We start from the raw sequence: 25,686 nt of genomic DNA, 5'->3' as shown, positions 1-25,686 counted from the left end.
GTGTTAACCATACCAGCTATGAGCATAATAAAATATTTGGTAAGAAAGAGATTACCTTATGTTTTTCTATGGCAACAAGGACTTGACAGGAGTCCAGAGGAAGAGTACCACATGTGGCCAGAGCAATACTTTTTTCTTCAAGCCAAGATACCATATCTGTTGCAGCCAGTTTAAAATTATCAGCTTTGTACTGAATTTTCTCAGCTTGTTGCAGACTGTCTTCTACTCTTGATTTTAGCTGACTGAGCTGAAATTTTCAATAATAAATTTCTTGCTTTAAAAAGTGTTTCTTACCAGTATCAATGTTAAAAAGATTATAGAAATTGTTCTTACTCTGTTTAAATTGTCACTTATAGCAGCTGATGATTCATTATCTTCACGTGGGTGGCCAACATGTTTATCTCCCTCTAATGATGGAAGCATCTCAGTTTCCAGTTTACCTAGTTTTGCATCAACTTCCTAGAAATTTAATTCATAGACAACACAGAGTTTAAAGTCATTGGTATGTCAATCTTTTTTGAAAAAAAAAATTCATATTTTCAACATCTATTTTAATAATCAACCTAATCAATTACTGAAGTATGAATAAAGTGTTTTCCCACCTTATAAAATTCTATCCACTCTGCTAATGAAGTATTTACAGAAAGGAAGTTGTTGACCCTTGTTTCTATGTCTGTGAGCTGTGTCCCCTGAATGGCTATAGTTTGCTCCAACTGTTTTCTTACTGCTAGTTCTGAGCTGCAAACTTTAACATGTTGGCCCACATTTTGGGACAACGCCTGGTACATGGCTGTGATCTTTGACACACTGTCAGTCACATGACCAACATGACTCAGGTCTGGAGCTTGACTTGCAAGTTCCCTAATACTCTCCTGGTACTCATCTAGCTGTTCTTTTAACTTCTGAAATGGGAGAGTGATAGCACAGTTTTTATTGGACTGTGGTCCATCTCAGAGATAAGTTATCAAAAGTTACTTGATCAGTAATAGTAAAAACAACAACAGATTAAAAACCAAATTACCATAAAGGTCTACATATTATGATCACATACAACTACATTCAATTACCATTCTTAAATACATACATACATCAATAATTAAATTACTAGAGACATCTGTAGATTCAATTACCATTCTTAAATACACACATACATCAATAATCAAATTACCAGAGACATCCTAAGCCTATGATCTGCATCTTGTGCACTAGGTCCAAGAGGAAGATTTAATTCCTTCAGCTTATCTTGGCAGAGTGCAAGAAATGACTGAGCACTTGCTATCTGAGCCTGAATCTTTTTATGTAACTTGATGTCTTCTTCTAAATTAACTTTCTTCTCTGATGATTTCTGTGACACGCTACATTAACAAAATTTAAATGTTGAAATTACAAAAAACTTCCAATCCACTAATCAACCAATGCCTTATACTACCTGCTAAAAATGAATGGATAAACTTTAAATCCATTAATCAACAAATGCCTTATACTACCTGCTAAAAATGAATGGATAAACTTCAAATCCATTAATCAACAAGTGCCTTCTACTACCTGCTATATTTTGATTCCAATCTCTCTAACAGTTCATGAAGAACAGGTGCATCGCTGTCAATAAGAGAAGACAGAAAACTCTCTCCAAGTGTTTTTGTTTCTTGTACAAAAGATTGAAATTCATGCACTGAGGTCTGCAGAGTCTGAAACATCAATAGAAGTATTATACTAAAAATCTATTCAGAAACATTCTGAAAAATTAATAGCTACTCCACATGGAAAGTAATGATGAACTACTTTCCGATTCTTTCTTGAAAATTTCTAAATTTAAAAAATGCGTTAAAGAGACTAAAATTGCACAAAAATTGTTTGAAGTGTTGAATTGCAATAAAAATTTTTAGCTAATGATTACTGCTAATCTCAGTAGCTCCTCCTCTTTGATCTCAACAGAACAGTCTTTAAGCAGACGATCTTCTAGCAAATGTTCTGTGTCATTGCACCATCTATCAATAGTCTGGCAATCAGTTTCAAATTTTCTTCTAGACTGCAGTGAGTTTTGTAGGAAATTCATTCTCTGGGTGATAGTTTCCTGAACTCTTGTTAACTTTGTTCTTACTCCTGTAGATAATTAATCAATTAATTAAATGAAAAATGTTTGAACAGAAATAAAGCTTTAAAATCTAACAACTATCAGGGAAGATGGACAAATAAACAATGACCTTCCAGAATTAGGTCCAGCTGTGATGTGTCAGCATGTTGACAGTTTGAAACTTGACTGAGACTCTCTGCTAATGTCCCGTCCAGCCTCTCCTTTAGCTTGTCCACCTTGACCACCACACACTACAACATAAAATGTGGTAACAGGTTCACAGATCACACCAGAGGATGTGGTAACTATTTGCACAAATCACATAAGATAATGTGGTAAGTAGTTCACAACACCACAGGTAAAAGTTAAAATAAAACATTTTATTAAAAAAAAATTCATATTCAGTATAAGCTTCATACATTTCTACACAGAAAAATAAAAACGAAGACCAACCTTGCATTTTTCTAGCTGTTTCTCAACATTGACTGCTTCAAGCCTCGCCTGTTGAAACTGGTTTATTTCTTTTTCTCTTTCATCAAGCAATTGCATCTGTTTCTCAAATGTTTGAGTCAGTTCTTTTATTTTCTCAGACATCTCTTCCAAGTTTTGACACTTCTCCTTGACACAGCTCTGCAGTTTGTTATGTCTTTCCTGAAGAGAAACCACCAGCTGGCCAAATGCTTCTCGTTCTTCAGATGGTAGATCACTCAGGATAGAACGTACTTTCTGATCTACAGATTCTAGGATAACTCTTCGCTGTTGAAGTTCATATTCTAGATACTGTATAGTATGAAATTAAAACCAATGTTAACTATCTATTTTTATTTCTCACTTCTTTTGCAAATATTCAAGAATTTTAATGAATATTATTTTTACAGAGTAGATCACTACAATAATTATACTGTGCAAACTTAAGATAGAATTAAAAAAACTATAGATACCTGTAATTCTTCTATGTTTGTATGTGACTGTTCAGCTATGATTCTCTCCTCCTGTTCAGTGAGCCACTGAATGTATAAACTTGCCTCCTCTTTGATTTCTATCAGGTCTGCTTCTATCATGCTGTACCCTTTCATTTTGCGCTGAATCGAAGTTTCCAGACTTTTGTATTTTTCTTCTATATCTCTGTATAAAAAACAAGCTAAAACCCATGTAAACACAGAAAAATCAGACGGCGATAGAAAAAATACCATTTATGACCCTTGATTTGTTTTACCTAAGAACCATAGCTGATTTGGAGTATTTTAGTCAGTCTTTAAGTATTTAAACTACAAATGATGCACAGGTGAATCAAGAAATTTTAAAAAAAGCAACTAAAATCCCAAATAATATCCTATACCCTGTCCCCATATTTTTGCTCCCACTCAAAATAGTGCAAGGTGCAAGCGAGGTCACTTATAATAGCCTAATTGCTTTTATCAAAGGGCTGCCCAAGAATTAATTAATTAAAAACCCTTTAGTTACCAACAAAAATGTTGTATATCCAAAATGAGCTAAAATTGACTGTTGTGATCTAGAGACTATATGAAAATAAGAGCCAATCATCCATGACCTACTTTATCTTCTCAGTAACAAGGTCCTGGTCATGCTGGCTGAGTTTTGCCTTGACAGCCTCCCCCTCATCTCTCAGCTCTATGATGGACGCCAGTTTACTGTGGATCTCCTCAGCCAGGGCCTACACAACACATAGGAGAAGCATTGAGACAGTAGACAGCAAAGTCATATGGGCTACAGCACGCTGATCAAACAATAAAATTCAAATGTTTATACGGTCTACAAATGATGTCTGTGCTACAGATTTAACTACAAGTTAGAACAGTCAAGTCAGTTGGTCCTATTGACTTCTCTACAAGTTTGAACAGTCAAATCAATTTGTGCTACAGACAAATTAAAACAGTCAAGTCAGTTTGTGCTACAGACTTCTCTACAAGTTAGAACAGTCAAGTTATTTTGTGCTACAGTCAGGGGGGGGGGGTGGGGGGTGCGCGGGCAGCACTGGGTGACACCATTTAGGGGTGTGACACTAAGGCAAAAAATAGCAAAATATATAGAGAAAAACTTGAGGGAGGGGAGGGGGGGGGTGCAAATCAAAAGTTTGAGGGGGGGTGCAAATCAAAAACTTGAGGGGGGGGGGTGCAAATCGAAAACTTGAAAGTTTGTCCCCGGGAAGGGTCGCTACGCTTCTGGGGGGTGACACTATTAAGTGCCGCACCGGGTGACACGCGACCTCGCTATGCCACTGGCTACAGACAAGTTAAAACAGTCAAGTCAGTTTGTGCAACATATTTTTTCTCAGCTATGATCTAGGTATTAGACAAATAAGCCAGTTTAATGTTAGTTTGGAAAGTAGCTTGCAAGTATTACAGTAATGTCACGGTACTTTATAGTTAGCGGTTACTAGTCATATATGATCTAATAAGGTTAAAAAACTGATGTATAGCTTGGATGAGAAACTGTTCTGGCATTTTACAAATATGTGAGCTCTTATTGCAGCATGTCTTAAATCTTGTTGTGATAGTGTTGTTGAAACATTCCCTTTTTTGCCTAAACTTATGAATTTCACCTGTCTGATTGTGACACCTAAGACAGCACCTACTGTTAGGGCTTTAAGGTCTGTAGCGATCTTGAAACTCTGTTACAGAACTAATGTCTGAATTGGGAACATTTTAATAATATAAGATTTTACACTTTTGTATTTAGGATAATGCATCTTTTACTGTTACTACCAATAAATAAATTAAAAAATTATGAGAAGATTTTTATGTGATTGTTAAATTTGAAACAAAAATTACCTTCAGTATTTTTCAAACATAGATTTAAAAGCAAAATTCATTGGCTTTGTATCAATCATTTTCTTATATACAAATTTTAAAATAATATTATTCTATATGCATAAAATACCCATCCCCCCTAGCTATTATTTTTAGTATTTTAGAAATAAATTAGTATAAATTGACAATTAATTAAGCTATTGTATGATATTCATGTTATAATACTATTTTACTTTTTCTGAATACTTTATTCAAAATTTATTTTTTATCTTACTAGGGTCATCTTAAAACCCAATTTAAAAACAGCTTTAAGAATGTACTGCATTGCCTCTAATGCAGTGATCTCATTTTTTCCAGATACATTGAGAACAAAAGAATATCTTTTTTTAAAATCTAAATTAAGATCAAATAATTCATCATGACATTTATGACATCCACACGGGGGGGGGGGGGCAGGGGGAGGGAGTTTGTGTCAATGTGGATGTCCACATGTTGAATTTTACATCAAAATACTTACATCTAATATAAAAATTTTTTTTAAATAAATTAAAAAAAAACTGCAAATAAACTGTATATATTAAATAGGCTGTTCTCGTGTTTAAAAACACCAGCCCAAATGGTGAATAAATGTATCAGAGATGTAACTGTATACAGCCCAACTATTATAAAAAGCGGCACATTTTTACAAGCGTGAGGGGGGGGGGGGTGGGGGCATTGACCAATTCTCTAAAACAATTCATGGTAGCCTATTTCTAGTTTAACTTTAAACATTTCAAAGATTTGAAACATGAGTTTAAAAACAATATGATCTAGACCAAGCGCTTAACATATAGGGCCCAACTTATACTAAGTCGTTATAGACACATGTGGATGGGGGAGAGGGAGTGTCTAAAATTACAAATATTTGTGGACGTCATAAATGGATGACCCCTTAGCTGTATTAATTAACGTTTTCACACATGAGAGCCAACCAAGAAAGTTAGTAAGGGACAGATAATTGCTTTTTAGAGTTCAGACCGCAAGCCATTGATCTGAGTTTTAAATAAAAAACTTTGGGTATATGGGTTGTTTCTAAAGAATGGACAGAATACTAAAAAAAGTACTAATTGCTTTTGAAACTTTAATATTAACTATTTTAATTTTTAAAACTTTTAATATCTAAAAGGTGAAAAAAGTATGTAACACATATGGTTACCAGCCAAGGGGGGGAAGAATGAAGTTTTAATTCATTGGGTTGCAGCCCCTGTGGGACCGCAACTGAACTGTTGATGTAGTTTTTTTTTCATGCTCTTGTGAGCGATGTTACTTGTGTCCTATGTCATGTGACATGGGACTGTGGGTAGTTTCGTGCCTAGCTGTGTCAGTCACACGCAAGGCTGCTTTCTGTGGACACGGTGACCAAGATGTAGTTATATAAATTATGTCGTTAAAATACTTATTTGTGTATTCCTGCTAGTGCTGCAGTTGCACACTAGTTAGAGTGAGTATTTATATAAGTATTTATTTGTAGTACTACTTATTGGTACTTGTTGGCAGTACTGTGTACTGGCCGAAACATATTTTATTGTACCCGTGTATATTGTAGCCTACTCGTGGTGTTGTCATGAATGTAACTTTTTATTTATATTTGTTTTAGGGCTACAGTTTTTTTCTTGGTTTCTTGTTTCTGAAGTTTTTTCTCTCTGTTTTGAAAGCCGTCATGGCTCGATGCTGTGCCCGTCTTAACCACAACACCTCAGTGGGTAAAAGCATCCCCACTGAGTGAGGGTTACAAGTATAAAAACAAACTTTATTATAATAACCTTTTAAATATGCTGAAAATGTGAAAATAAAGCAAACTTGCTTTCTCAAGGATAAACATTGGCGCTCTGGAATCTCTTACACATTTTATCAACCACCAATTGCTCTAACGATTGCAAGTTTTTTTAAAAATAGATTTAAAAGCTTATTTATTGTTTTGTTACACTGTAAAATCCTTCATAACTTGTTACCAACAAGGTGAGATACTCATGAAGATGTCACTGGAGTGAGGGCCTGTATGTCTGTAGTTTCTAATGATTTTTCTGCTTTCAAGTATTTTTTTGTCATTTGACCTCCAGGGGGTCTATGGATGTCATTGATTTTCGTGGTATGCTCAGTCTAACCAGTGTCTTTGAACTGGCTTGGGGTGGCTACACTGAAGCATACAGTAAAGTGTGCTTCACTGGCTATACATCAAAAAGTGTGCTCTGTTATTATTGTCTCAAGATTAGCCCCAATTAATCATAAAAAACTCATTTTCTGTTTTTAGTGTATTCAAATAAATGAACCTTTATGAACAATTTACACCAATTATTATGTTTTTAAAATATTAATTAAGTGTGGCTTAATTAACATTTAAAAAAAATAATTATTTCGTATTAATCTGTCCAATTAAAAATTATTTTTTACTAATTATCCAATTTTAATAATTTTTCAGTACATTAAACATGAGTGAACCTTTGTATAAATTTTGTTTCCAATTTTAAACCACGTTTTTAAGTGAATAAATAAACTTCAATTTGAAATTATAGTTTTAGCCAATCAGGCAGCTGTATTAATTTTATGTGTTTTTCTCAAAACCTCTTTTTGCACATTCTTCCATAAGAATTTTAACTTTAATGAGAAAATTGTTTTTTATGTATTTACATTTCTATGACCCCATTAATTGAAAAATAATCATTTTCCCCCAATCTTGCAAGCTCTCTACAAAAAGTTTAATATTAACCATCATATTCTATTTGGCATCATTGGAAAGTTGGATTTCTCATGTATTTGATAATCTTCATTTCCATCATCTCGGAAACACCCAAAACTCACAGTCACCTTTACAAATTACACTGAATGGTATATTTTTGACCTACTTTTTGCTGTTTTCCCAGTTTGCAGTTTTTTAACACATAAATGCCTACTTCTTTTTTATTTATAAAACAATGCCCACCATATTTTCAGTAATTGTTCTTCATGCAAACATAAAACTTTTGTAATGAGGGAATTTTGATGGCTTTCATAGAAAAAAGTTTATGATAAATAACCTGCAAATTTTGAACTTTTTGCACACTAAAAAGGGTGCGTTTTTCGGAACTTGTAGAAAAATGGTAAAAGTATTCAAAAAGCTTTAGATCTTAAAACATAGCATGTCCATTAAAGGTCACCAGATAATATGAACTCTATTTTCTAACTTATATTCATATGCATAATAATGGTGTAAAATATTAAACACCTAATTTTATACATAAATAAATTTACTTTTAGGGTAACACATATCCTTGAATGTTTTTTTTGGGTGTGATTATTGGCAAGCTATAATAACACTAACAGTATCTATAATTGGAACTAAAAGGGCACATTTGAATTAAGTCTGTCCAGATTTTGTAAGAAAACTTGTAGACTTAACATAAAAGCTCTATTGATTGGATCCACATAGGCAGCAAAATGATGGTGAGATGTAGATTTTTACTTTGATGTCATCCCCGATGTCTGAAGGTAGCTACGTTAGCCAGGGGAAACAGGTTTATTTTATTAGATGTTAGGGGTTTTACTAATATTTTATAGTTATTTGAAATTAGACTTGACTTGCCAGAACCATATGATAATGGCTAATGCTTAAAATGCTTAGTTATTTTAGGTAACATTATTTGTGCCAATGATTATAAATGACTAATTGTGCTTAATTAGTTAAAATCATAGGCACTTGAATATCTGTAAGTGATGGTCAGGCAGCATCAATTAAATAGTCACATAAAACATGCTAGGGTTTAAAGTTTGAATGCAGAATGTTTTTTTTTAGAGAGGTTAGTGTTTAACCACATGAAATTAGAATGTAGAATGATTTTCAGAGAGGTCAATATATAACCAAATGAAGAAAGAATTTAGAGTGATCAGTAGGGAGATTAATGTTTAACCACAGGCAGAAGAACAAGCAATTTTTACAGGTGTCATTTACAATGTTTTTATTCTAAACTTTCAAATATAAAAATCTTCACAAATTATTTCCATAATAAATTTTTTAAGATAAAGTAGTTTTTCACAAAAAAATCTAATCATCACAATAACAAATGATACTAATTTTGACTTAAGCTGTGTAAATACATGTCTAGTAAAAATAAATATGATTAAATAAGATTATTTTTAAAACCTGGTGCTAAGTAGTTTGTATAGAATTTTAAAATGTAAATATATCAATATTTATGATTTATCACAGTTGAAATAAGATTTGCATTTAAATATGTACACAAGTCAGACAAATCTCAGACATTAAAAAATCACAGATACCTTTAATAAACATTTTAAAATTGTGGATTATTTTGATGGGCATTTAAAAATCACAGATTCTTTTTTATAATGGTATAAATTAAAGGTTCTAAAAAATTTAAAACACAATAAAAACATAAAAACACTTGTGAACAATGTTATTAACATGAACTGTTTGGAGACAGAAAAAATGGCAAGTTCAAGCTCAGATCAGAAATATTTTAAACTGCTAGCTCTGTTACATGTTCATTAACTTTTTTCATCCAAAGAAAAGGCACTTACTGTCATGGACATAAACTATTGAATTTTACTAACAAAAGAAAATCTACATCTCAATGTGATAGTTCACAAACTACACAAACCATTTAAAAAATTGAAACATGCAGCATTAAATGTACAAAAATAAATTCACTGTTAAAAAGTTTTTTGTGTTGTAGAAACACATTTTGGTCAAGTCATTGACCTAATAATTTTAAAAATAAAACTATAATTATAAACTTTATAACTTGTTAATCCAAAAAAGGTAATTAAAGCTAATATTAGCTTGTATAATAATTTAATTTTAAGCAAGGTAATTAATTTAATATTTTAAAAAAAATGTCCTCTAAGTTGTATATATTTTTTGTAATATCAGTTAGCAAAAAATACTGTAGTTTTGGCAAGCATTACAAAATGTATAAAATGGACAGAATTATCATGGACGGAAGAAATAAAGATATGGAATGTTGTCATGATTTTAATAGATTGGTCTTTTACAAAAAGTATGTATAAATATATATATATATATATATAACAATTAGATTGTCAAGGGATCAAATTATGACATCTTACATGACAGTGACAGGAATAGTTCTTGTGCCACAATCATCACCAAACAAACCGAAAAGGTGGGGAATTACCAAGCATCTAGCCTTGTATTTCAAATTGTTCCTATAATTATGGAACTGTCATGTGCTGCGTATCAACAATATTAAATACATAAATATGAAATATTGGATTAAATTATTGCTATAACATAAGAATGAGACAGTACAACTGTCATCAACAAATATTAAATGACAGTTAGTACCTAGACCTATTTAACTCCTCTCTTAAATTTCTTTTCATTTTGGCAGACATTCTCTTCAGCTGCTTAGATACAATGGTTGCTTCAAGTAGAGCATCATCCAGGTGATACCTTCCCATCACACCTTCCCTGCTGCCACCATAGCCGCGTCTTCGTCTTCCTCTGTACTCATCATCTGAGAGCATGTCAATGTCGTCATAAGACCTGGAGAACTCCCTCACTCTGTATCGCCGACGTGGGAAAACTGGGGGCTGCGACACAATTGGAGGCTGTTGTACAAGGGCAGGAGGCAACATTTGAGGTGGATATGCTGGGACAAAGTTAACATGGCGTTGAGGAATTTGATAGCTGCTCAGTCTGTCTAGCCTTTCATTGATGTTATCTAATTCATCTTGAGTGATCCTACGTCTACCCCCAGGGACAGGGGGGTAAGTAGCATTGAAATCTTGTATGGATGGATCATGATGACCATTGGCCATAGCAGCTGGGTTATGAGCAGCTATGAGATGATTAGTCATTGACCTGGGTGAGTCAAACCTGACAGGGGTTGTTCTATTCAGAGATCGAGTTGTACTTTGAGCAATGCTAGGAGTTTGGTTGCCTGCCTTCATCCGTCGAAAATCTTCTAACATATCATTGACTCTACCTGGCCTCTGGGACGTCTGGGTGCTTTGTTCAGCTGCAGTTTGGCTCATAGCCCCTTGAGCAGCCTTGAGCGCAGCAACATCACGGGACAAGGCTTCCAAGACATCCCTGTTGACTGACATGTCTGATGCTATGGAGAAATTATCATCCTCTGAGTCGTCCAAACCTTGTTGCCTTTTGATATCCTTGACCTCTTGCAGAAGACTCCTCAGTAGGTTAACCCTAGACCTGCTGTGTTTTTTGGTCTGGGCCCCCATAGAATGCAAAGATGTGTTGAGAGTTTGTATGGCAATAGAGCGTGGGGGCTCCTCTGTTTGAGTTGTGATTGTATTGCTGGTTTCTACTTGCTCTGTAGTTTGAGTTCTGGCGTAGCCTGGTGTTTGTGTCGACCTGTCTCTCTGGTACCTAGGATCAGTGGGAAGGAAGACACCACTGATGTAGCTGCAGGTGGACTCATCATCTGACTCTATGTACTTGAGTGGTGTATGTTCAGATCCCAGCCAAAGTGAAGGCTCATCAAAACTTAATGCTTGCATGGTGGTTTCTCCACAGGTCTCACCATAACCAGACTCTTCACTCTCTGACTCTATGGTAGCATTGGCTCCAGCCGCACCTTTTTTGAAAGACTTCAAGTCCTGGGAGTCATTGTGTCGTCGTCGTGGTCTCAAGCTTGATCTAGATGTGTTAGGGGATTTGCCTAGGGCGCTCCGAGATCCTCGCAAATGGGAGAGGTTAGTAAAGTGTGGTCCAGCACCACCATGGAAAAGATGTGATCCTCCGCTCAAATTTCCTTTCCCTCTAGCCCCTTTAGAAGATTTCCAAGGAAAGCCCCCAGGCCTCTCGTCCTCACTGTCGGAGTCAGTAGGTTGTGGCTTTGTTTGTGTTGATCTGCATGGACGCCTTTCAGTCTAAACAAAGACATATGGCATGTCAAATACTCATTTTCAAAAATAGCTACTTAACTTTATAATAAACAACATTTTAAAACATCATGACACTGAGATAAACAGTTTGATAATTTTGAAATGTTATTTGCAGGATTAAAAAGACTTTTGGCTTGATTTGTCTTACTTGCTAAATACTGTGGTTAGCAAGGAAAAATTGAGAAAGAATTAGTTTTAATCAAAGAAAAACATGTCTAAAAGCTGTAACAGCAAAGCTCAAATATTTTGTTTTCTATCTACAAAGCAAGGCTTCAAAATAAAGCAAAAAAAAAGAAAAAATTAAATACATTAAATACAGCAAACAAATATTCAATATAAGACTGACCACTGTTTCCAATACTACAAGATTTTTGTAAATAATATTTTTTCACTGAGACAGACCTTCAATTGATGATTTCAAGTACATTTTGTGACAATCTGACCCATCTACTGTCTGCTGCAAAATGTCTCATAATGTAATTTCCCTTGACCGTTGGTTATATTGCCTTACTTTATATAAAACTTTCCATTATTACATAATCTGTAATAGGACAGTGTGGCAGGGTGGAGTCTATCAGTTCAAGGCAATAGGGCATAGAACTGTCCACACTATTGGGTAATCTTCATCTGCCTTATAAAATCTTTTGTTTTGACATCTTTCAAAGCCTCCAATGGCTTTTAGATTGTTTCTTTTGTAAACATGAACCTTAAACTAAGTTAAACTAACACAGAGAGCTTTTGACAGTCCTGGTTCTATTTAAAAAGATGTTGATATGATGACTTAAGCAGAGAAATAAAGGAAATGTACCTGCTTAAAAGCACAGCGATAGAGAGAACTAGTGGCTTAGTTGTGATTTCTTGATTTTATGCAGAAAAACTTAGTTTTTATCTGCTAAATATGGATAAAGTGATCTAATAATCGTAAACCACAAATACAGCAGCTTCTAAAAAACTATATTTCATCAACTTCTAGTGAACCAACAAACATAATATGTTCATCAACTTCTAGTGAACCAACAAACACAATATGTTCATCAACTTCTAGTGAACCAACAAACACAATATTTTCATCAACTTCTAGTGAACCAACAAACACAATATTTTCATCAACTTCTAGTGAACCAACAAACACAATATTTTCATCAACTTCTAGTGAACCAACAAACACAATATTTTCATCAACTTCTAGTGAACCAACAAACACAATATTTTCATCAACTTCTAGTGAACCAACAAACCCAATATTTTCATCAACTTCTAGTGAACCAACAAACCCAATATTTTCATCAACTTCTAGTGAACCAACAAACACAATATTTTCATCAACTTCTAGTGAACCAACAAACACAATATTTTCACCAACTTCTAGTTATCCACAAAGTTTCAGTATGAACCCTAGCTAACAACAGAGTTCATTTCCAGCACATATTACACACATAGACCAGTCCAAGTTAACATGGTACATTCAAGTCTGTAGGGAATGCTTTATTCACAGCTTATAGAGCGACTCACATGTCTGCAGGGAATGCTTTATTCAAGCCTCATAAAGGGAGCTAGTGCTGATAACCTAACCAGAAAACAAGACCATACTCTTTTCATGCCATGATCAATAATGATTGATTGATCAGTTTATTTAATTGTGCTGACAAGTGTACTTTTCAATCAATACTGTCTATTTCCTGGTTATCCAAGAAATACTTCCTGTAAATGACCGCCTAAAAGGCCATATTGTTAAAGAAATAATAATCCAAATCTTTTAAAAAGTCTTCTGAATTGTATACAAGTAAGCCTAGTAAATAAGAAATGACTAAAAAACCTATTTCATGCAGTTCACACTTTAGAAAAAGCAGGCTGCAACTAAAAATCTCATGAACACTTCCAGAACTCAGATCAACTTTTTCAGGCACAAGACAGGCTTCTATTTCAAACTACATGTAGACATCAGGAGAATGGACAACTCTATTGCAGTGTATATGGATATACTCAACCTTAAGCAGACTTTTTTGGAAACATTTCTTCCAAAATAAAAGTAGGATTTTCACAAACCTACATAAAATATGAACTGTTGGTACTTGGTATTCTACTCACTGTTAGTTTATATAATTATGTGCCCTAGACCAGTTTCCACCAAACTCAATATTTATGTGCCCTAGACCAGTTTCTCTTAAACTCAATATTTATGTGCTTCTAGACCAGTTTCCCTTAAACTCAATATGTATGTGCCCTAGACCAGTAGAAGTTGATGCTGCTTTATGTCTCATCTACAGAAAAGCTCTTTTTTATAAAAAAAATTCATATAAATGCATATGTGACACTAAAAACCATAGTGCATTGAAGTAAAAAAAAAAAAAAGAATAAAGATTTATTTTTATGAAAATCAACACATATAAGAGTGAACCAATTTAAATGATCATTTAAGTGCATGCATCCCTTTAAAAAATCTTATCTTAACAATAATCAGGTAAGCAACACATTTTTTAAATCTTGATAATTATTTATTCTTATACAAATGAAATTCGTACTTCAAATGCAAAAGAGCCCCTTTTTTAGTTACAAGACATATCATTTTAATTAGTACAACTAAGCTAACTAGTTGATCTAACAAATAAAACTAACATTAAAACAAATGTAAATGACACCTCTAAAATATATCAGAAGAAAGAGAATCAGTTTCAAATCTAAAAGAAAATATTATATTACAGATGTCTGAGATGTTTAAAAAAATTACTAACTAGCAAAAAGAATAGAAAAATGTATAGAATAAAATGTGATACTGAGGTAAGAAGATTTAGGGAGTAAAATAGTTGTTTATATACCAACCTGAGAATCGTAAGAGAATTCAATACAGACGTTCTTTATACATACAAGCCACAATGAATAAACATAACAGTTATTTATTTACAGTCATTCATTTACTGGGACACTATTTGTATTTCCTACACTTTACCTAGTAAGCAATTTTGTTTTCTTTACCGAGGAACAAAAAGCTCTGACATGGCTTGTTTGTGTGGATACTATCTACTTTGACTTTTTAAATTTTCTCATTAATTCTTTAAAAATTCACATCTAGGTATATTTTATTTGCTGTGCTGAGAATTATTGTAGAGATTTATCTAAAAACAATAATTTAATAAATCAATAGAATAAAGAAGCAGGTCTAGGATATTATCACCCCTCCCATGCCAGATCAAGAGTACCTATTTTACACATTATATTAGCAAAGTAAGAAACACTGCATTTAATAGACTGACTAAATTGGCTGACAGAGTACAAAGTATATTGAGCTTTGTACTTTGCCTATAGAATACCATATAAGGGGAACAAGGTAAGTGTAAATGAGCTTATGCCTTCCAAAATGGAATTAGGGGGGGGGGGGTGTAAATGTTCTAATCAAGTTTTGCGGTTTTGCATATTGACCTGGGATAAGTTGGGAGAAATGACTTGGGGTGGGGGAGGAATGTTCTGCTTCCAATTTCCATCGATATGTTTATTGTTTTTATAATTTTCACTACTTAAGAATATTTAATGATATTTATAAACACCACCTTAAATTTTAGTAAATGTCAAGAACTTCAAAAGTCATGCAAATCTGACATAAAATCTTCAGTAGAATATTTACAGGGTTGTGAATCTTTGAAATTATAAATTTGGGCTTGAACTTTTTGATTCGGAATAAATTATTGGTCTATATTTGAAAGTAATTGTTAGGATAAAATGTTTTTTATAAAGAAAAGTGTTGGCATGTGTAAGTATTTTAATATGACGATTGAAAACAGAACATATTACTAAAATGGTCTAAATCTAAATGAAAAGAAAAATATAAAACAAGTTTTTAAAATTTCTTAGCTTCTACTAGAAAAAATATTAGGTTTCTAAAGTAAAATATAGGCACTTATAAAATGCATGCACCTAAATATCTTGACAATTTTTTTATGAGGGGCAAAACAAAAAAATATTAAAGCAGAAATCTATGTGCACAAAAATAAACATAAAAAAAATTATTTAAGAAATCAAATGCAAATAGGAAAATTTGATGCAAATTAAATTAACTTAATTGTAAAGTTTAGAACTAAAAAAAGAACTAGTCATATTTTATCAAAACAAAAAGTATACTTATAAACTAATGTATTTTCACAACCAATTATCATGTGCGTTTTGTTTAATTTTTACATAAAATTATTTTGGTGCACATTGAATATTCACTAGAGAAAAGTTATCAGCCTATTATAACACACAAACAAACCAAGCCAATATGTTCTTAAAATAAAATTTTCAATCAAATCTTGTGATTTGATACCAATGAAAATACCATAAAGTAAAGATGTTTATATTCAGTATCAAATTTATACAAAAGGACGTTCAAGGTAAATATATTATGTTAAAAAACTATTTGATTAATGTAATTTTTTTTAGCTTACTAAGATACATAAAATCACGAGGCACTTTGAATGGCAATCTTTCAGCTTTGCTTAAATAATGAACTTTGCATGCTTTATAATTTAATTGAATTTGTTGGAAATAATTAGATTTTTCTGACAATTCAAAAAAGAAAAAAAAATACCACAATGGTTACCTGCATTTGAAGACTCTTGTCCAACAATGCATTGCCTGTCCTGTCCAGTTTCTCCAGTTCTCTAGCATAGTTCTCCAAGTCTTCATCCATGGTTTCTTGATGGGCCTGTAAAGCCTTGGCTTGAGCCATTGCAGTCTCACGTTCATGTATCAGTATGTCCAACTGGCCCAACATCTCTTCCCAGTCATCCTGTTGCACAGTTACATATATCACATTCACTTCTTCAATATGTTTACTCTTGATAGAAAACTACTCATTTTAAATAAATTTAATGTATTCTGTAAGCTTAGAAAATAAAAGATTTCAGCCAACCTTAATAGCTTGTATAACAGGATCTATAACTGTAGGGTTGTGTTCAGTCAGGGACCTGTGTTGATTTTGTAGTTCTTCTATTGCTGATGATCTTAATCTTATTTCATCTTGGAAGGCCTTAAATATTAAGGAACATGATGTATTCTACAGTACATAAACCATAGTCTAACTGAAATACTAAATCATGATGTACCCTATAGTACAGGAAACTTTACAGTATAAGGGAAGCTACATAATCAAGCTGGTCACCTTTAACCTCTCTATGTCTAACTCAGCAGCTTCTGTATGTAATTTACTAGGCTGGTTCTCCATCTCATCTAACTCTTCTTGTTTTATTCGTAGCCAATGACGGAGATCTTGTCTCATTTTGTCTACTGAATCCCATTTCAGCATCATTTCTCTAAGTCGATCTAGACGCTTCTCTGCCTGATTATTTTAAAAAAATAGAAATATTATGAATGCTTTTAAAATGAAACAAAATGTTAGCTTGTTTATGAAGAGTTTGAGATATTGTTCAAGTAAAGAACAAAAGCATAAGTTTGGTTGTTTACCTGGTTGACACATGCAGATATCTCAGAGTGGACCTGCTCAGCAAACTGTGTCACAGCTGATTCTAATTTCTCCTCTGCTTTGTCCAGATCTTCAGTGCTGCCCACATTGCTGCATTGTTTCAGTGCATTAACTAGTGCTTGTTTCATGGCCATCAGTTTCTCCAGCTCCGCCTGTAAGTTCAATATTTACTTTGTTTATTTTCTCAGAATTAATTCTTTTTATTTTTGCAACAGTTGAGACATCAATATATGAAACAAATGATAACAATGAAACAAATGATAAAATATTATTTAAAAATGGACCTGAGTCTCCTCTCTTTGCTTCTGAGTTTGTTCAAGAGTGTCTGGTATGCTTTTCTCAGCTAGTGCCAGCCAGTCAGGAAAGCTTTTGGTGAGATAGTCATGAGAAGAATCTAGCAGATTTTTGTATGACTGCCATTTCTGAAATATTTCATTCAATCTGTCCTGAAAAGTAGAATCAAATAAAACATATTACTATTCCACAAAACACTAGGCATACCATTTTATTACAAGTTTAAAATTTAATTATTTTAAAATGAATCAAGAGAGAAATAATGGGTTTTTATTTTTTATATTTGTTGACTGCTTTTCAGCTGTTATCAAATAATATTATTTGTAAACAATATTTCTTCCACGACTGCTTTATTGGCATAGGTTAAAAAGTTAATAAGATTACATTTTAACTAAAACATTGTTGTATTTAAATCAAATTCTAGTTTTGAAGCATGCCTCAGCCAGTCAATAGAAATAGATTCTGCTAGATAAATGCTGCAATGTTTTGTAACTGATATTTTTATTTAATTTATTTAAAAGTAATTCTGATACTTATATAGTGTGTTGAAACATTTTTAAAATTATTTTAGCCATTTATGTATGTACAGCTAAACCTCTTCTGACAACAGAAATTATTTTGGCCATGTTGTATTGCTCAACTAAACCTCTTCTGCCTCGAGAAATTATTTTAGCCATGTGTTAATGTGTAGCTAAACCTCTTCTGCCAACATAAATTATTTTGGTCCTAGGGTTATGTGTAGAAAAACTTCACCAGCCAAAAGAAAATTTTCCAGCTATGTAGTTATGTACATTACATGATGATTGTATATGCTCTTGTTTAAATGGCCTCCTTGTTTTTATACCGGATGTGCACGAGGTAAACCTGGTATCTTGGATACAGAGTAAAAGAGACCCCCCCCCTCTCCTTACATACACCTAAAGCTAGCATTGAGCCAGGTCAGGAAGACCCCTATCAACCAAAACTAACAGAACAAGGGCCAGGCTCTGATACATGGCCAACATGCACATCCTATACCAACACCAATCTACCACTGTAGACTATCTTGGGTAGGGGACTAATCCTCTAGGCACCTGGATGTAAGATTTAAGATGTGATTTCCCACGAATATGAGGAGCAAGTAGGTCTGTTATGATAGATTCTCTAAATATCTATCATTGTGTCTCCACCTCTACCCCCTTCTTGCTACCACACAGGTAATGGTACATTCCAGGACCTAGATCCCAGCGGTATGAGTTGACTGGGCCTTGACCTCATACTGCGGTCAGGAGGGTTGAGTTTGAATCATGTGACCTGTAGGGTAGAGACGCTACCTTTTCCCATCTTGGGAGGTACACATATTTTTTTGGTGCTAATGCAATGGCCAAAATAAGAAGATAATTAATCTGGTGCTATGGCACTTGTTTTCTATTGAGAAACTTATTTTTATTATTTGGCACAGTCTGTAGAGGATTGCATTTGAAGTTGGTCAGCCTGGTGATAGAATGTACATAAGACAACTGGATAAAACAGCAGTGTAATTATTGACTTCCTTGGTGAATCAAAAAAGATCAAGCCAGTCAATATCTCATGTTACATGTTGTAAAACCAGTGTCATTATTACTTCTATTTTTATTTTCATTGTAATAATTACCATAATTAAAAGATCTTTTAAACAATGCTATTGTAGTAGTTAAATGTGATGTGGTCAGTTATAACACAAACAAATACACCTGTGGTCCAACAAGACCCTAGACTAAGAAATAAGTCTGTAGCTGAGGCTACATATGCGTGCTGTATAACTCTATAGAGCATTTTTGCCACAAGGGCCATAAGTTTAACCCTGTATACCACTTCTCATACCAGCTGTAAATAGAGCATTTGTACAAACCTGTAGTCCTAATTATCCAATATGTAGGACGTAAGCCTAGTGAAAATTTAAAGATTTGGCAGGCAAAATCTTTTTTTTTTTAAATGTAATGAAACTTAAAATGATTACACAATTTGGGATAAGATTTGGATCATTAGGTAGCTGTCTTTTGTTAGAACAACCATTCAAAGTTTGTGTATTAAAATGACTTTAGATAACTTTTTGTATAAGGGACTTAAACAAAAAATAAATTTGCTGCATGTTTACTTTTTTTACTTTATGTTGAAACACAAACAGCTTATTATTAGGGACAAACCAAAATTTTGCAATAGGTTCTTTATGCAGTGGTCACACATTTTATAAGTTCACACACTTTTAAAAAGTAATGCTTTTTATATGAGATATGAGAGGGTGTTTATTTTTTTATTAGCCATCATAATCTGAAATTTATCAAGTTATCATAAATTTTTAGTAAGTTCTCACTTAAAAAACCCATGACTAGGAAAATGGACATGGGTTTATTGGATGAGAATGTTGCCATTGGTTTGCCCTAACAAGCAAAAATAAAAAAGACTGATTTCATTGAAGTAAAACAAAAGCAGTAGCTTATAACATTGAATACATTTTATTCAAAATATGTTAGAAATTTTAAAATCATAGAAAATATGTTAAAAAATAATCACAGATACAGCTGTTTTGGCGTTCTTGGTAAAAAAAAACCATAGCATTAAAGTATATAATATACACAGTATCACAGTTCTCATATAACCTACTGATATATGTAAATTCATAAATTATAAAATACACATTTTCTTCATACATAAAATAAATTAATAAAACAGTCTGAATAACAAGCACAATCAAAGATGCTGATAAACAATTATTTAAAAAACTACTTACTATGGAAGTTAGCAGAACATTTATTCATTTGTTCTTATATATAATACTGGTATTTTGGACGGACACCATAAGTGTAGTGGATGAGTTTACAGAATGGTGGACGGACACAATAAGTTTAGTGGATGAGTTTAAAAACTTTTTAAACTACCATCAAACAGATAATAAATAGTTATAATAAATATATTTTGATAGCTGTAACACTCTATAAATTACAATAATAAAACATTAGAAACCATCTTATATTAAATAGCAGAAAGCTTGCTTTTTATATTTTTTTATGGGTAATCTCAAGTTACTAAAAATAACCAAACAAAATAACAATGTTCAAAGTTGTTAGTAAAAATTACAACATGAACAAAATTTTAAGATTTTTTTTTAAAATTATGTAGTAAGAAAACATTTCTAGAAAAAAACTATCAAGCTACTCAAACAGAATACATATAATAGAGAGTGTATTGACTGTCTTTTGATTATATGATTTCAGGCAGGACTCTAGAGTCTGTTCAGGGTACTAGGGAATGCTAAATGTCTTCATGGGAATATATTCATGTACAAATATAAAACTATTTCTGATGCTATTAACTCAATCTACTTGAAGCAAAAAAAGCACAAATAATTTAAAAGCTCTATAAAGTTTTAACTTTTAGTTATAACAAACAATATCTTCTTACAAAAAGTTGTCATTGTGCAAAAAATGTTATCAAGTTATTTAATTGTGAATAATAAATTGATGAGGCTACAAAAATTCTAGCTCTACTACTTCATTAAAGGCTGCACTTAAAAATAGCGTAAAATTACGTTTGGAGAATATGACACCAGACTAGTCATCTGCAAAAAATTGGAAAAAAATGTCATAAGTTTTTAGAGGTAATTAAACAGAAGATGACGTCAGAAGTAAAAAGGATGGGAAATTTTCAAGTTTTTCAGAGTAATCCTGTTATTACCTTACTATAAATTTTTTTAGCCTATAATCTTTTTGATAATCTACATTTGAAAAATAAAATCTAAAATTGGAATTATGATTTAAAATTTAAGCATTTTAATTCATTTACTACATATTTTTTATTAAAATAGGGGAATTATTAAATAAACAAAAATCTGTATTAGAATGACATTGTTGATTTTTAATGAGAAATCAGTTGTTTTTTAAAAAGCAATTTTACAACAATCTATAATATTTTTCAAAAATCTAGTCTTCAACACAAATAAAATGTAGAAAGTCATATTAAGAATAAACAATAAAAAGTTGATTAGTTTAGTTACTACATGTACTGTACTTAAGTCATTTTTCACAAGAACAATGACAGACAGAAAGGTAAATAAATTAATAAAATCTAGCAGTTTTACTCTGATGGTGACACTGATGCACCTAGAGCAAAGTTTGTTAACATACTAAAACATGCTAAAGGCTAAGACTGTTATTTTTTTAACATGAAAATAAACATTTACAAAAAGCAGGATAAAATTTATATTTGGCTAGAAACCAATGGCAACATTGTGATAACTCTGTTTTCAAATCATGATAAATTAGGTTTATAATCAATCATGTATGGTCTATTGCATAACATACATATAGCAGAGTAAATGTTTTGTCTAAGTTTGGATAAAAGTTTGTATTTAATTATGAAAGGTATATGTTAAAGAAAATATGAGAATATTAATTGTGCAGTTTGTGTAAGACTTAGATGCATACTTTTTTTTTAAATATGCAGAAAACCAGATTTAAAAAAAAATTATTGTTTTCCAAAAGTTTTTGTAACAAACAGTTTTATTATTATACTGTAATCATAATTATAAATGTTTAAATCTACTGCTGTATACTTTTCACACATGAAACATCAAACCAATGTTTGCTAGCTTCTAAAAATATATGTATAGCATAATACTCAAGGCAAGTATATCTTGATATTTCTACTATGTAGTAAAAACATTATTCTACTTTGATAAAAAATTATGTTGTTTTTAGCATCATTTTTACTTCAAATGTATTATTATTATTTTCTTCAGTGTATAGTGAAGTGTCCATAAGTTGCAATGTTGATAAACTTATGTTGTGTAAAAGTGCTATCTCAAGCCACCCTATGTTATGCTGTGTGAATTATAGTATTTAGAGTAATTAATATACTCACCCTAATCTGGTGTGCTGTAGTTTGTAGATTTAAGTAACTTTCTTCAAGATTGGTCAGGTGTGCGTTCACCTGGGTTGCTAAGTTAGGTACACGTGAGTTGTTTACAATAAGTTGTTGGCCAAGACGTGAAACAGCATCCAAGGTCTGGCGATAATCTTCTATCTCAGTTAAAATAAGCTGAAGGGACATAAAATATTATCTGTTAATATAATGTGATGTAATACATGGCTGAAGTAGCATAAAATGTGACTGAATTAATAAAAAAAGTTACTAGAATAAGTTGTGACTGACTGAGAAAACTGACTTAACTATAATGTGACTGAATTACTAAAAAAAATGACAAGACTACCCACTTCCCACTGTAACATTTAAGGGTGATATTTATTTATGGTGCGATTTACTAAGTAAGTATCATCACAAGCCAAATGCAAGTGCTTGACTTTGATAACTTGTGCATGTTTACCATGAGCCAAAATAAAACCCAGGTTTCAACTACCTTGTGCTTGTCAATCTGTCTGCTGGTCAGCTCCATGGTCGTAGTATGCAAGGTGTTCAGCGACATAAGTTTGTATGACATGCTGTACAGCCACCTTTCACAATCTTGTTGAGCTTCAAAGAATGACTGATGCTCCTCATACCCATGTTGAAGGCTTTCTACCAGCTCCTAGAAAATTGTACATGCAAAGCATAGAAGGTGGTGCCATCTAAACAAACAATTATAATTGTTAGGTCTCTGTTCTATGTGAGTAGCAAACTTGTCAGTCACTTACCTTAGATCTGTGTAAAATTTTGGAGTATCTGCTCTGAATGTCAGAAAGAGAATCTGAAACCTCAGGGTTGTCACAGAGGGCTTCTAGATTAGCAACCCTGTCAGCCAGTTCATTGACCAGCCTGCGATGGCTCTCTATATCAGACAATATCATCTGCAGAAGAAACATTTCTTGGTAGAGATCAAAATCAACAAGAGAAAACAAGCAAATAATTGAAAAACACTGCACGATTTTTTTTGTGGGATCAGCTGACTAATAAACATTATAGTTTTATAATTAATGAGAGAAAACTGTTCTGTCTAAATGAGATAAATTCTAATTACCCTGTACTTATCAAGCTGTGTTTTCCTGTCAGACAGATGAGCGCAGGCTTCTGGTGGTCCCCTCAAGAAGTTCTCTAGATCTGCCACCCACTTGACCAGACTGCCATAGTACTGCTCGTACTCGTGCCATCTCTGCTGCACCCCCTCCAACATGGCAGTACAGTCCCCTATGGCTGAGTTTAGCTCCTCCCACTCATTGGTCAGCTCAGTTACTTGTTCTTCAATTAGTTTTTTACCTTCCAGGGAAGTTTGAGGGAGGATTTTCTCCGCTTGGTCACAAACATAATTTACTTTCTGAAGTCCTATGTCCATGCTTGCTGTGACATCCTGAAAATAGAGCAAAGCAATTTCTGGTGAAACACTGACATTTCTTGCTCCAGCTTTCTTAATAGTTTAAATCCTTATTGTCCCAGCTACATACTTTTCTATTTTTCTGCTCTCATGCCCATTCATGACAAAATTAGACTTTTTGATTTTGCTCCCATGTGTATGATTTTTCATCAAGCACTAATTATATTTACATATGCAAGACAAAGTTTTCACCAAAGTATTGGGCAGAACATTTTTTAAAGAGGAATAGTCAATCCTACTTTTGCTTTTTAGATTATAAGAATTGACAGATTGTTTTAGCGTATGTAGCTAGTCTTAATCATCTAACATGAAAACTCTAAATGCTGACCACAGAAAAAAAAACTGAATATTAAAAAATATGCAAATAGAGAGCAAAATAAGGTAAGGCCAAAAGTGTTAAATTATATTAGCATAATTATTATTTTCAATGACATGGTCTTAAATTCTAGAAGAATTTAGCAATAGCAAACTTTTATTTAAGAGAAATAAAATAATTTATTTGTTCATTGAAAAGGTGAGAAATTCATCTAAGCAGAAAAAGAAAGTCTAAAAAGTGAATAATATGCACAAACTTTGATATCTTCTATTCTGTCCTGTATAGTATGCCAGTCCCCAGAACTGTCACTGCAAGCATGTACACGTTTCTTCATTTGTTTTAACCATGATGCAGCCGAGTCCAAGGCCTCATCATACAGTCTGTGGTCATTGACATATTCTCGGAGTTTGGCCACAGTAGTCTGAGCAAAGATAAAATTATTTTTTTGCTGGGTACTCTAGAAGGAACAATGCAAAACTAAAATAGATATTTATGGAGCTCTGCTAGATTAACAACACTTAGACATTCATTAAAGAAAAGATAAAAGAAAGTGTTGAAGGAAAAACTGCAGCCATGGATATCCACACAGTTTACAGACAAGAAATATGCTCTCTACCTTAGCCAGTGAACAAAGAGACTGGTATTTATTTGAGAGCTGCATAAGGTTGTTTGAGACCCTTATATCACTGCTGCGCTGGGCAATAGATTCGCCTTTATCTTTCACACGGTTCAGTTCTGATTTGTGGCCTAGGATTTCGTCATAAAGGTCCTGGAATTTATTTAAGACATTGTAATTACTGTATTAGTTTATTAATTACAAATTATTAAAGCTGTAAACTACAACTTAAACAAATGGGTATGTTTAAAAAATGGATACTGACCTCCCCTTCCTGTAATTGGCTCCGTTTCCTTGTCTGGTTGGCCTTTGTTTCCAGACAACTCCTGACACGGGCTTCCATCCTTTCCAGCCAGCTGGAAAAGTTGAGGTGTTCTTCATCCAGCTGCATCCAGTGAGAAATGCTCACCTCTAGGTTGTGCTCAACATCACCAAAAGCTGCAGAGAAAGATTTCCAGTCATCCCGCAGACTTTCCACCTCCCTATGAATCAAGTCCTGCCCACGAGGTGATGTTGTCAGACAAACTTTTTCTCCTAGAGAGGCTGTGTGGTTCAGCATTGTTTGCCCTTGGGTCAGTTCTGATTTCAGCTCCTTCATATTAGAATAAAAAATTCTTAAATCAAAATTATATTTATTGATTATCTAGAGCAGGGGTCTCCAAACTACGGCCTGTGGGCCGGATGCGGCCCGCGAGGTCCTCTCATCCGGCCCGCGGAGATCTTTTTGTCCACGGAAAAAAACTGTTGGTGATGGCTGAGGAACTTTGCCCAGAAAAATCAAAGACATGCCTGGAAGAAACTGGCCCCCTAACTGAAATTTTATAGTTAATGCTGCCCTCGGACTGAAAAGTTTGGAGACCCCTGATCTAGAGCATATTGTCATTGTTGTTTCTTAAGTAAAAAAGTTGCAACGCTTTGAGAGCTCTACATTC

The 25,686-nt window shown here is 33.2% G+C and overlaps 1 protein-coding gene across 9 annotated transcripts in view; it reads right to left on the bottom strand.

Annotated features, from left to right (window-relative positions):
- LOC131956063 (muscle-specific protein 300 kDa) overlaps positions 1 to 25,686 on the bottom strand; it is a 163,076-nt gene that overhangs the window by 75,595 nt on the left and 61,795 nt on the right. For all 9 annotated transcript variants that reach the window (XM_059320425.1, XM_059320424.1, XM_059320433.1 and 6 more), the window contains 22 exons: positions 25,020 to 25,346; positions 24,755 to 24,907; positions 24,395 to 24,559; positions 23,472 to 23,798; positions 23,149 to 23,301; positions 22,875 to 23,042; positions 22,379 to 22,555; positions 17,491 to 17,652; positions 17,188 to 17,358; positions 16,886 to 17,062; positions 16,637 to 16,753; positions 16,325 to 16,513; positions 3,631 to 3,749; positions 3,016 to 3,199; positions 2,528 to 2,854; positions 2,205 to 2,325; positions 1,898 to 2,103; positions 1,546 to 1,688; positions 1,169 to 1,355; positions 603 to 902; positions 334 to 459; positions 56 to 247 (listed from right to left, as the gene is read on the bottom strand). In XM_059320425.1, the coding sequence (XP_059176408.1) occupies positions 56 to 247; positions 334 to 459; positions 603 to 902; positions 1,169 to 1,355; positions 1,546 to 1,688; positions 1,898 to 2,103; positions 2,205 to 2,325; positions 2,528 to 2,854; positions 3,016 to 3,199; positions 3,631 to 3,749; positions 16,325 to 16,513; positions 16,637 to 16,753; positions 16,886 to 17,062; positions 17,188 to 17,358; positions 17,491 to 17,652; positions 22,379 to 22,555; positions 22,875 to 23,042; positions 23,149 to 23,301; positions 23,472 to 23,798; positions 24,395 to 24,559; positions 24,755 to 24,907; positions 25,020 to 25,346 (4,191 nt within the window). The remainder of the gene's footprint in view (positions 1 to 55; positions 248 to 333; positions 460 to 602; positions 903 to 1,168; positions 1,356 to 1,545; positions 1,689 to 1,897; positions 2,104 to 2,204; positions 2,326 to 2,527; positions 2,855 to 3,015; positions 3,200 to 3,630; positions 3,750 to 16,324; positions 16,514 to 16,636; positions 16,754 to 16,885; positions 17,063 to 17,187; positions 17,359 to 17,490; positions 17,653 to 22,378; positions 22,556 to 22,874; positions 23,043 to 23,148; positions 23,302 to 23,471; positions 23,799 to 24,394; positions 24,560 to 24,754; positions 24,908 to 25,019; positions 25,347 to 25,686) is intronic.

This window comes from Physella acuta, unplaced genomic scaffold, assembly GCF_028476545.2.
Source record: "Physella acuta isolate Inbredline_101_S28 unplaced genomic scaffold, ASM2847654v3 ptg001126l, whole genome shotgun sequence".
NCBI classification, from domain to species: Eukaryota; Metazoa; Mollusca; class Gastropoda; family Physidae; genus Physella; species Physella acuta.
The sequence above is the reverse complement of the archived record's forward strand: the minus strand, read 5'-3'. Positions and strand labels throughout refer to the sequence as shown.